Source organism: Trachypithecus francoisi, unplaced genomic scaffold, assembly GCF_009764315.1.
Source record: "Trachypithecus francoisi isolate TF-2019V2 unplaced genomic scaffold, Tfra_2.0 Lachesis_group4, whole genome shotgun sequence".
Taxonomy (NCBI): domain Eukaryota; kingdom Metazoa; phylum Chordata; class Mammalia; order Primates; family Cercopithecidae; genus Trachypithecus; species Trachypithecus francoisi.
This window is the reverse complement of record NW_022681469.1, coordinates 111,394,874-111,407,039: the sequence shown is the minus strand read 5'-3', so window position 1 is coordinate 111,407,039 and position 12,166 is coordinate 111,394,874. Positions and strand designations below refer to the sequence as shown.

Sequence of the window (12,166 nt, the reverse complement as noted above, 5' to 3'; positions counted from 1 at the left end):
TAGATCTGGCTTATTTCACTCAGCTTCATGTCCTCAAGGTACATCCATGTTGTAGAATGTATTGGATTGTCCTTCCTTTTTAGAGCTGAATAATATTCCACTGGCTGGATGGACCCCATTTTGTTTATCGATTCATGGATGGACACGTGGGTTTGAAATTTCCACCCTTTGACTATTGTGAATAGTGATGCTGTGAACATGGGTATACAAATATATGTTCGAGTTCTGGATTTCAGTGTCTACATACTTTTCTGTTTTTTAAAATAGAAACAAGGTCTCATGATGTTGCCGAGACCGGTCTCAAACTCCTGAGCTCAGGTGATGCTCCTGCCTTGGCTTCTCAAAATGTTGAGATTATGGGCATGAGCCACTGTGCCTGGCCTGATTTCTGTATACTTTTTGTTTTTATTTTTGAGACAGAGTCTTGCTCTTTGCCTAGGCTGGAGTGCAGTGGCACAATCTCGGCTTACTGCAACCTCTGTCTCCCAAGTTCAAGGGATTTTCCTACCTCAGCCTCCTGAGTAGCTGGGATTACAGGCGTGCACCACCACACTTGGCTAATTTTTGTATTTTTAGTAAAGACAGCGTTTTACCATGTTGGCCAGGCTGGTTTCAAACTCCTAACCTCAAGTGATCCACCCACCTCGGCCTCCCAAAGTATTGGGATTATGTATGTGAGCCGCAGTGCCTGGCCCTGGCTAACTTTTGTATTTTTAGTAGAGACGGGGTTTTGCCATGTTGTCCAGTCTGGTCTTGAACTCCTGAGCTCAAGTGATCCTCCTGCCTCAACTTCCCAAAGTGCTGGGATTATGAGTGTGAGCTACTGTGCCCGGCCTAATTTCTGTATACTATTTTTTTTTGAGACAAAGTCTCACTCTGTCGCCCAGGCTGGAGTGCAGTGGCACAATCTCGGCTCAGTGCAACCTCCGCCTTCCAGGTTCAAGCAATTCTCCTGCCTCAGCCTCCCAAATAGCTGGGGCTACAGGTGCATGTCATCACACCCAGCTAATTTTTTTTTTTTTTTTTTTTGTATTTTAGTAGAGATGGAGTTTCACCGTGTTGTCCAGGCTGATCGTGAACTCCTGAGCTCAATCTGCCTGCCTCGGCCTCCCAAAGTGCTAGGATTACTGGCCTGAGCCGCCGTGCCCCGCCGTTTCTGTATACTTTTTCGAGACACCTTTTCATTTTACACACAAGTGTGCATGCGCTGCTGGGGTTTTGATGGGGATTACGTGGAATCTGCAGATCATTTTGGTTGCAGCGAACATCCCAGTAGGTAGGTCTGCCTGTTTCCTTAGGAGGGATCCCCAGAAGTGGGTCTGGGCCCCTGCAGTCCTCGGTAAGCCTTGCGGATTTGTTTTCGAAAAGCTGGAGATGAATTGGCTCAGTTGTCATCCTTCCCGGGCAGCTATAACCACCCAGCGGCCTCCACAACTAGAAGCAAAAATTTGCTGATTTGATGGAATGGAAATGACATCACTGTTTTAAAACTTCTTTGTAATGCTAATGGCGTTGAAATTTCGATGGAGTTTGGCCATTGACAGGTTCTCTTTTTCAAATTGCCTGGGATTTTTTTTTTTTTCCTCAAGCCAGAGTCTTGCTCTGTCACCCAGGTTGGAGTGCAGTGGCACAACCCCGGCTCACTGCAACCTCCACCTCCTAGGTTCAAGCAATTCTCCTGCCTCAGCCTCCTAAGTAGCTGGGATTACAGGCGCCTGCCACCACACCCAGCTAATTTTTGTATTCTTAGTAGAGATGGGGTTTTACCACGTTGGCCAGGCTGGCCTTGAACTCTTGACCTCGTGATCCAACCACCTTGGCCTCCCAAAGTGCTGGGATTATAGGCATGGGCCACTGCACCCGGCCTTACCTGGGATTGTTACAGCATTCTGAGAACCTTTATACAGCCAGAGTGATAACCCATTCTTTGGCTTAGATATTACAGAATTCTCTGGATCTTGGGATCCGTGACAGTTTGAAGGTCATTCTATCTAGAGGGTCCTTTCAGGATTTTTAGCTGCTATCTTGGAAACACCTACGTCACCTGTCAGTGCTTGGGGCCAGAATAATGTGACAATTCTGGTTTGATTAAGTCTGTGAAGATGCTCTCATCGTCTGTTCACATCTTAAGGGATGCAGGTTTTTTTTTTTTTTTTTTTTTTTTTTTTTTTTTTTAAACAGACAGGGTCTCACCCTGTTGCCCAGGCTGGAGTGCAGTGGCACAATCATAGCTCAACGCTTCTAATTCCTGGGCTCAAATGATCCTCCCGAGTAGCTGGGACTACAGGTGTGCACCACTAAGCCTGGCTAATGTTTAAAGTTTTTTTGTATAAATGGGTGTCTTCCTAGGTTGCCCAGGCTGGTCTTGAACTCCTGGCCTCAAACGATCCTCCTGCTTTGGCCTCCCAAAGTCCTAGGATTAATAGATGTGAGCCACCACACCGCACAGTCTGGGATGCAATTGTTATGAGAGGTCAAGATTTTTTTTTTTTTTTAAGACAGAATCTCGGCCGGGCGCGGTGGCTCAAGCCTGTAATCCCAGCACTTTGGGAGGCCGAGACGGGCGGATCACGAGGTCAGGAGATCGAGACCATCCTGGCTAACATGGTGAAACCCCGTCTCTACTAAAAAATACAAAAAAAACTAGCCGGGCGACATGGCGGGCGCCTGTAGTCCCAGCTGCTTGGGAGGCTGAGGCAGGAGAATGGTGTAAACCCAGGAGGTGGAGCTTGCAGTGAGCTGAGACCCGGCCACTGCACTCCAGCCTGGGCGGCAGAGCGAGACTCCGTCTCAAAAAAAAAAAAAAAAAAAAAAAAAAAGACAGAATCTCAGTCTGTCAGCAGGGCTGGAGTGCAGTGGCATGATCTCGACTCATTGCAACCTCCACTTCCTGGGTTCAAGTGATTCTCCTGCCTTAGCTTCCCGAGTAGCTGGGATTACAGGCGCCTGCCATTATGCCCAGCTAATTTTTTGTATTTTTAGTAGAGACAGGGTTTCACCATATTGGCCAGGCTGCTCTTGAACTCCTGACCTCGTGATTCACCCGCCTCGGCCTCCCAAAGTGCTGGGATTACAGGTGTGAGCCACCGCGCCCGGCCAAGATGTTTTTAAAAATGAAGATAAACCAGGCGAGGTGGTTTGGGAGGCTGAGGCGGGCGGATCATCTGAGGTCGAGAGTTTGAGACCAGCCTGACAACGTGGAGAAACCCCTGTCTTTACTAAAAATACAAATTTAGCTGGGCCTGGTGGTACATGCCTTTAATCCCAGCTACTCAGGAGGCTGAGGCAGGAGAATTGCTTGAACCCAGGAGGTGAAGGTTGCGATGAGCTGAGATCACGCCATTGCACGCCAGCCTGGGCAACAAGAGCGAAACTCTGTCTCAAAAAAAAAAGTGAAGATTAAATGTTATGTGTTTGATTATGAAGGGCTGTTTGGGATTGAAAATGTGCTGCCTATGCCTGATGAATGCTTCTGCTCTGTCTGGGTGTGGCTGAGTGGAGAAGTGTAGGTTTGGGAGTCAGAGCCTCAGTCTCCTTATCTATAGAAGGGACATCAGTCCCTCTCCCAGTTGACAGGAGTGGGGAGCACAGGGTAGAGAAGCAGGTCCCAGAGAAACCTGCAGGGAATGCCTGGGCTCCCTCCAGCTAATCAGGACCTCGCCCCATTCCACACCATAAATACGATTTTCTTTTCTTTTTTTTTTTTTTGTGGTTTTTTTTTTTTTTTTTTTGAGACTGAGTCTCACTGTTGCCAAGGCTGGAGTGCAGTTGCACTGTGTTGGCTCACTGCAACTTCCATCTCCTGGGTTCAAGCAATTCTCCTGCCTTAGCCTCCCGAGTAGCTGGGATTACAGGTGTCCACCACCACGCCCGGCTAGTTTTTATATTTTTAGTAGAGACGGGGTTTCACCATGTTGGCCAGGCTGGTCTCAGACTCTCCGACCTCCAGGTGATCCGTCCACATCGGCCTTCCAAAGTGCTGGGATTACAGGCGTGAGCCACCACGCCTGGTGGCATAAATATTATTTTCTATTTTTTTTTTCATCCTTTTGAGACAGGGTCTTGTTCTGTCACAGGCTGGAGTGTGGTGGCGCGATCTCGGCTTATTGTGACCTCCGCCTCCCGGGCTCAAGCCATCCTCCCACCTCAGCCTCCTGAGTAGCTGGGATTACAGGCCCACACCGCCATGCATGGCTAATTGTTTTTAATTTTTGTAGAGATGGAGTTTCACTGTGTTGCCCAGGCTGGTCTCAAACTCCTGACCTCAAGTGATCTGCCTGCCTTGGCCTCCCAAAGTGCTGGAATTACAGGCATGAGCCACTGCACCTGTCCTAAAATAAATTTTTTTGGGATGGGGTCTTGCTCTGTTGCCCAGGCTGCTCTTAAACTCCCGGTTATCCTCCCACTTTGGCCTTCCAAAGTGTTGAGATTATAGACGTGAGTCACAGTGCCCAGCTCCTACCATAAATACGACTTGAGTACCTCCTATGTGCAGCATAGGACTGGGAATAGAAAATAACTTGTAGCACTCCTAGTAATGCTGGGGTGAGCAGTCTGGCCAAATGTGGCCCAGGTCCTGTTTTTATAAAGAAAGTTTTATTGGTACAGAGCAATGCCCAATTGTTTACTGTCTGGGTGCTTTCCTTTCAACAGGCAGCAGACACCCTTTCAAAGAAAAACTTACTGTCTTAAGTGGGCAGAGACAATAAGGAACTAACACCTGTGATAACAGGTGATAGGCATTGGAGAAAAACATTTCAGGAAAGGGCGTGGTGGGGTAAATTGCAACGTTAAAAAGGCAGTTAGGGAAGGCTGAGCTATAAGAGAAGGGAGTGAGGGAGTTAGGGTATAGACAGGTGGGATTGTGCAGGGTCTTCCCTGTATCTGGAGGGAGGACCTGATTCAGGGTGGGGTGCAGAGGTGGGCTGGAGCTACTCTGGACCAGCCCATTGACAGTGACAAAGCCTTCCTGTTCTTTGCTGTGCAAGGAACTCTTGTCATCGTCACCATGATCACATGCAAACTCCCGCCGTGACTCGAACCAGGGAGGACTTTAGGTGCCCACCATACAGTTTCTGGAAGGGTCCCCAGCAACTCTGCGGTTGCAAAGGGAAGATTGCATTGCTGGGCCAGGCATGGTGGGTAGATCACTCGGTCTCCCAAAGTGTTGGGATTACAGGCGTGAGCCACTGCACCTGGCCTTAGTTTTAATTTTTAATATATATATTTTTTGAGACAGAGTCTTGTTCTGTCTCCCAGGCTGCATGCGATCTCAGCTCACTGCAGCCTCAGCCTTCTATGTTCAAGCGATCCTCCCACCTCAGCTTCCAGAATAGCTGGGTTACAGGCGTGCACCACCACACCCGGTTAATTTTTTTGTATTTTTTTTTTTTTTCGTAGAGATAAGAGTCTTTATCAGCCCAGGCTGGTCTTGAACTCCTGGGCTCAAGTGATCTGCCCACCTTGGCCTCAGGTAGTGCTGAGATTAAAGGTGTGTGCCGCAACACCGGGCTAGAGCTTGCATTTTTTTTTCATGGAGGTGAAATTCACATAGTATACAATTAACCATTTGAAACTGCACCCTTCAGTGGTATTTGGTGTACTCATCCTGTGTAATCACCATCTATCTGTGGTTTCAAAATTGAATATTTATTTGAGAGAGAGTCTCACTCTGTCGCCCAGGCTGGAGTGCAGTGGTGTGATCTTGGCTCACTGCACCCTCCACCTCCTAGGTTCAAGTGATTCTCCTGCCTCAGCCTCCTGAGTACCTGGGACTATAGGGACACGCCACCATACCTGGCTAATTTTTGTATTTTAAGTAGAGATGGGGTTTCACCATGTTGGTCAGGCTTGTCTAGAACCCCTGACCTCAGGTGATCCGCCCGCCTCTGCCTCCCAAAGTGCTGTGATTACAGGCATGAGCCACCGCTCCCAGCCCTGAATTTTTATTTTAAGCAAGGACAAATAGCATTTTGCTAGAAGCAGTCACGGACTCTGACATTGTAGTAGGTGCTTAGCCTCTCTGAGCTCCAGGGTTTGTAACCATAAATAATAACAATAATCATAGACCAGACACAGTGGCTCAGGTCTGTCATCCCAGCACTTTGGGAGGCCAAGGTGGGAGGATCGCTTGAGTCCAGGAGTTCTAGACCCCAGACTGGGCAACATAATGAGATCTTGACTCTGAAAAAAAAAGTAGCTGTACATGGTGGTGCACGCCTGGGTCTCAGCTACTCAGGAGGCAAAGGTGGGGCGATTGCTTGAGCCTGGGAGGTTGAGGCTGCAGTGAGTCATGATCGCACCACCTCAGCTCCCCAGGTAGCTGGGTCTACAGGCGCCTGCTACCACGTCCAGCTAATTTTTGTATTTGTAATAGAGATGGGGGGGTTTCACCATATTGGCCAGGCTGGTCTGGAACTCCTGACCTCAAGTAATCCACCCGCCTTGGCCTCCCAAAGTGCTGGGATTATAGGTGTGAGCCATTGTGCCCAGCTGTGTGTTTTAGGTTTTTTTATTTTTTACTTATTTATTTTGAGACACAGTGTCGCATTATCACCCAGGCTGGAGTTCAGTGGCGTGATCTCGGCTCACTGCAGCCTCCACCTCCTGGGTTCAAGCAGTTCCCTTGCCTCAGCCTCCCGAGTAGCTGGGATTACAGGTGTGTGCCACCACGCCCAGCTAGTTTTTGTATTATTAGTAGAGACTGGGTTTTACCACATCTGCCAGGCTGAACTCCTGGCCTCAAGTGATCCGCCCACCTCGGCCTCCCAAAGTGCTGGGATTATAGGTGTGAACCACTGTGCCCAGCTTTGTGTTTTAGGTTTTGACAGTCATTGGTCTTAGCTTCTAAGGTGTCGGGTGAGATAATTACCGGGGTGAGCAGGCGGCAGCCAGTTACTTGATTTGGGGAGCCAGGTCTTGAGCTCAGCCTAGGGCGGGACGTAGGGAGACCCCCCCATACCGCAGGTTGGCGTGAGGGATTCCAACCAAGTCTTTGGAGAGGCCAGTGAGCTCTGGGCCTAACTCTGAGTGCGCCCTGACAGCCTGCGGCCTGCACCCTTCTTGGTGAAACAGGGGGATGGCAACTGCTTGGTCCTTGGGTGTGGGTGTGAGCAATGGGTGGGGCAGGGGGGCACTGTGGGGGGTTGGGGTATAGTGTAGAGATACAAGGAGACAAGGCAGGATGGCCTGTGCTTCCCTAGAGTTTATTTTAGAGCCTCTCTTGTGGGTTGTGGGATGCCTTGACCCTCTCCTCATCCTAATGTGAATTTATTTGCTTTGGCCCTGGAAACACTGGAAATCTCATTTATGGCCGGGCGTGGTGGCTCACGCCTGTAATCCCAGCACTTTGAGAGGCCAGGGCAGGTGGATTGCTTGAGGCCAGGAGTTTGAGACCAGCCTGGGCAACACAGCAAGATCCCATCTCTGCGAAAAAGAAAAAAAAATTAGTTGGGTGTGGTGGTGTGTGCCTGTGGGCCCTGCTATCCGGGAGGCTGAGGCTAGAGGATTGACTGAGCTCAGGAGTTGGAGGCTATAGTGAGCCATGATTGAGCCACTGCACTACAGTGTGGGTGAAGAGAGAGAGACCCTGTCTTTAAAAAAAAAAGGCCGGGCGTGGTGGCTCACGCCTGTAATTCCAGCACTTTGGGAGGCCAAGGCAGGAGGATTGCTTGAGGCCTGGAGTTTGAGACCAGCCTGGGCAACATAGCAAGACCCCATGTCTGAAAAAAATAAAAAGAAAAAAATTAGCTGGGTGGCCAGGCACAGTGGCTCATGCCTGTAATCCCAGCACTTTGGGAGGATGAGGCAGTTGGATCACCTGAGGTTAGGAGTTCAAGACCAGCCTGACCAACATGGAGAAACCCCATCTCTATTAAAAATACAAAATTAGCCGGGCGTGGTGGTGTATACCTGTAATCCCAGGTACTTGGGAGGCTGAGGCAGGAGAATCGCTTGAACCTGGGAGGCGGAGGTTGTGGTGAGCCGAGATCACGCCATTGGGCAACTCCACCCTGGGCAACAAGAGTGAAACTCCATCTCAAAAAAAAAAAAAAGAAAACAAAAATTAGTTGGGCCTGATGATGTGTGCCTGTGGGCCCTGCTACCCAGGAGGCTGAGGCTAGAGGATTGATTGAGCTCAGGAGTTGGAGGCTGCAGTGAGCTGTGATTGAGCCACTGCACTGCAGCCTGGGTGAACAGAGTGAGACCCTGTCTCTAAAAAAAGAAACAACAGTTAGCAATCCGGTAATCCCAAATAGAAGTATGTCCTGGGTGGCAGGTTCCAGCCACTGTGATATGACAGGAAGTAAGGCAGATAGTCCGCGCTCTCAGGGAGGGAACTCTTGGGAAGACAGAGGCATGAAATACACAAGGAGGCTGGCAGATCTGTTTCTGAGGGGCTGTGGGTAGTCACAGTGTTAATTGGGGCCTGCTTGGGTCGTGTGGCTGTTGGGGGCTTCTCTGGGGCCCAGGGAGGCCCGAGGTGGGAGCGAAGGGGGAGGGTTCTAGGAGGCCTGGGAGCTCGTGCCTGAGGGGCCAGGCAGGAAAGCGGGCAGGCACGGGGATGTGACCAGGAGAAGTTTGTCTGTTCTGGAGAGAGAGGTGGGGGCGGGGGATGGACGGGTGCTGGCCTCATTGCCCTAGCTGAGTAGGGATCGTGTGTCCATTTTACAGAGTTGCAAACTGAGGCCCTGAGAACGGCACTGACTTGCTGGGGATGCTGGGGGTTCCTGGCTGCCCCGTCCAGCCTGGGAGGAGGGGCTTTGGGTGCCGTTGAGCCCTGTGGCTGGCAGGAGCCGTTGGCTGGCATCCGGGCCTGGGTGCTGCTGGGCAGGTTTCACAAGCCCGAGCAGGGGCCGGCCTGGGTCGCTAGGCTTCCGTGCAGCCTGGGGCAGGAAGACCTGGCGGCTGATGTAAGCTCTTGCGCAAACCCTGGCTGCTGGCTTCCGGAGCTTTCTACCCATCCGCCTGCCACAGCAAGGCGGAAGCCCGGGGCTCGGCAGGGCTCAGAGGCCCTGCTGCCCCGGCTTGGGCCGCATGGATGGACTGACTGGCCACCGAGGCCCTGGGGCCCAAGGGCTTGGCGCTGGAGTCCGGTGAGGGGGCTGGGCCTAGCTGGACTGGAGTGTTGGGGGCCGGACATGGGGCGGTAGTGACAGGGCATGTGGTCACAGGGCATCCCCTGCTGCTCTGCCCACTCCTGTCTCGGGGGCCCAAGGTGGAGGCACTGCCCTTCTCTGCCTCAGTTTCCCCTTGTGTACCCCAAAGAAGCTGGGTTGGATATTCTGGGATCCCTTACGGTACTTGTTGACTATCGGTCTCGTGCCGGTATTTAGCCTTAGATGGAGTTTACCACCCGCTTTGGGCTGCATTCCCAAGCAACCCGACTCCGGGAAGACCCGGGCCCGGCGCGCCGGGGGCCGCTACCGGCCTCACACCGTCCACGGGCTGGGCCTCGATCAGAAGGACTTGGGCGGTCACTGAGCCCTTGTATACAGGCCCTTTGTTGGGGAGCCGGGGGGCACTGGCAACCCACAGGCTGGACTTGGGCTTGTGAGCTCCCACAGGCTGGACCGGGGCCATCTGGGAGCCCGTATCTCCTGCAAAGCCACATAACTTATCCGTGCCACCTGTAAACAGTGTCTGCAACACAGGGACTTAAAGGAGGTGGCTCTAGGGTACACACGGAATCCCTCCGCTGGGGGCTGGCTTTGCTGCCACCTACCTGAGGGCGTTGCTGGGAGGGTTTGAAATCACCTGCACCGTGCCTGGTGCATGCCAGCTTTTAGAGAATCGGTGCCATGGCTGGTTATGGTTGTTATTATTTATATTTTGAGTCCAGGTCTTTATTCTGTGGCCCGGATTGGAGTACAGTGTTAAAACCTCACTCACAGCCCACCGCAGTCTCCAACTCTTGGGCTCAAGCCATCCTCTCGCCTCAGCCTCCAGAGACGACAGGCGAGAGCCACCTTGCCTGGCCTGTTGTCATTATTTATTGTTATATTGGTTTTTTTTTTTTTTTTTTTTTTTGAGACGGAGTCTCACTCTGTCGCCCAGGCTGGAGTGCAATGGCATGATCTCAGCTGACTAACCTCCGCCTCCTGGGTTCAAGTGATTCTCCCGCCTTGGCCTCCTGAGTAGCTGAAATTACAGGTGACCGCCACCATGCCCAGCTAATTTTTTTTTTTTTTTTTGAGATGGAGTCTCATTCTGTCACCCAGGCTGGAGTGCAGTGGCGCGATCTCGGCTCATTGCAACCTCCGCCTCCTGGGTACAAGGGATTCTTCTGCCTCAGCCTCCCAAGTAGCTGGGACTACAGGTGCCCGCCACCACGCCCAGCTAATGTTTTTGTATGTCTTTTTAGTAGGGACAGGGTTTCACCATGTTGGCGAGGCTGGTCTCTAACTCGTGACCTCGTGATTCACCTGCCTTAGCCTCCCAGAGTGCTGGGATTACGGGCGTGAGCCACCACGCCCGGCCTCATTATGTTGTTACTGTGATTAAACGTATGCTTCCTTCCTTGTCATTCCCAAAGGGAGGCATTTTTATCCCCATTTTGTTGATACGCAAACTGAGACCTGGTAAGGGAAGCAAGCGCCTTGCCCCAGGGCCTGCATGCTTCTCTCTGACCTGTGACCCAGAGGCCTGCCAGGGTCTTCCCTTAGAAGGGGTGGCGTTTGGGGCTTGTGGGACAGTGCCCTGGGTGGTGGCAGCTGGGAGGCACCCTGTCCGATGTGGGCCTGCCCATGTGGGGCATGGCAGGGCTGGCTGTGGCTTCCACCCAGGCCCCAGCTGATTTCCATCATCTTTCTGAGCAGCAGTCAGCCCCGTGGCCCCTATTGGCAGTGACCCCAGGTGTGTGGGGCCTGCTGTCTGGAGGGGTTGCCCTTGACGGGGCTCCCTTAGTGGCCTCCATGCCTGCCACTCCATTCATTCACAGATTCATTCCCTAAGCCACTGTGGCTCCGTGGTGCCAAGTCCCTGCTTTCTGGCTGTGTGACCTGGCACTTCCCATCTCTGAGCCTCACTTTCTTTGTCTGTTAAATGGGCACACGGGGCTGGCTAGGGCTGCCGTGGGAGGTCATTCTCCGGCTGGAGGGTGGGTGTCCTCTCGGCCTGCAGAGCTCAGCATATGAGCCACCTGCCTGTGAGTCCCCCACCACCTTCCCCTGTGGCCTCTGGAAGTCCCAGTGCCCCACCAACTTCAAGATTGCCCCTGCAGATGGGGAGAACGGTGTCACGCCGGATCTGGGCTGGTTGGGTGGCAGGGGTGGAAGGCCCTCCTCCGAGGGTGCAGGGTGCCGAGGGCTGAGGGTCTGCTGTTGGGGGCTTCCTGCCGTCTTGTGCTTTCTCAAGCCCTGGGTCTGTTTGGGTTGACCCAGGCCCATCCTGCGGCCCAGAGGTGGGGCCGGAGCAGGGGAACCCTCTTTGGTCAGTTGGCCAGCATCAGCTCCACACAGTTGGGGAGAGGCGGGGGTCTCTGGATGGTAGGCTGGGGTGGCGGTGCTGGCCTGGCTGGCTACCTGACGGTCCTCCCAACTTCTTTCTGCAGGCGAGGCCTTCTTGGGCAGTTTTGTGGCCAGCGGGATGGGGCCCTCGGCCTCATCCCATGGGAGCCCGGTGCCACTGCCCTCTGACCTCTCCTTCCGCTCCCCAACCCCTAGCAACCTGCCCATGGTGCAGCTGTGGGCCGCCCATGCCCATGAAGGTAAGGAGCATGCTGGGGTCGGGGCTGAGGGCTGCTGGGCTGACGTCCCAGCCACTCTGGCCACTTCATGTGCCCCTCTATTGTCAATCACTGAGCTGGGTCTGGTGGGCCCCAGGTCACCTGGCCTCCCTGTCATTTCTCAAATGCTCAGGGCTTCCTGTTGTCACAGTCACAGGGCCTTTGTATGAGCTGTTCCCTTTCCTTCCAGCCTGACACCCCATGCCACAGACCACCTTCCATTCCTCCTCCAGCTCAGCTCAGAGACCCCCTCTTCCCCACCCCCTTCCATCACTTGCTTGTGATGACAGATTATCTGATCCTTCATGAACCCCCACTTTCCCACCGGAGTGAGCCCTTAGTGCAGGGCCTGGTTTGATCTATTCAGCACTGTATCCCTGGTGCACGGTAGGCTCATTAATAATTACAGGAGCATGTCGGGCGTGGTGGCTCACAGCTGTA

At 52.7% G+C, this 12,166-nt stretch overlaps 1 protein-coding gene across 9 annotated transcripts in view; it reads left to right on the top strand.

The window, feature by feature from the left end:
* TNRC18 (trinucleotide repeat containing 18) overlaps nucleotides 1-12,166 on the top strand; it is a 123,355-nt gene that overhangs the window by 18,499 nt on the left and 92,690 nt on the right. For 8 of the 9 annotated variants that reach the window (XM_033193086.1, XM_033193083.1, XM_033193085.1 and 5 more), the window contains one exon: nucleotides 11,552-11,707. In XM_033193086.1, coding sequence (XP_033048977.1) covers nucleotides 11,552-11,707 — 156 coding nt within the window. Of the gene's footprint in view, nucleotides 1-8,898; nucleotides 9,096-11,551; nucleotides 11,708-12,166 lie in introns of those variants that run through there. The other variant, XM_033193088.1, reaches the window with a different exon arrangement.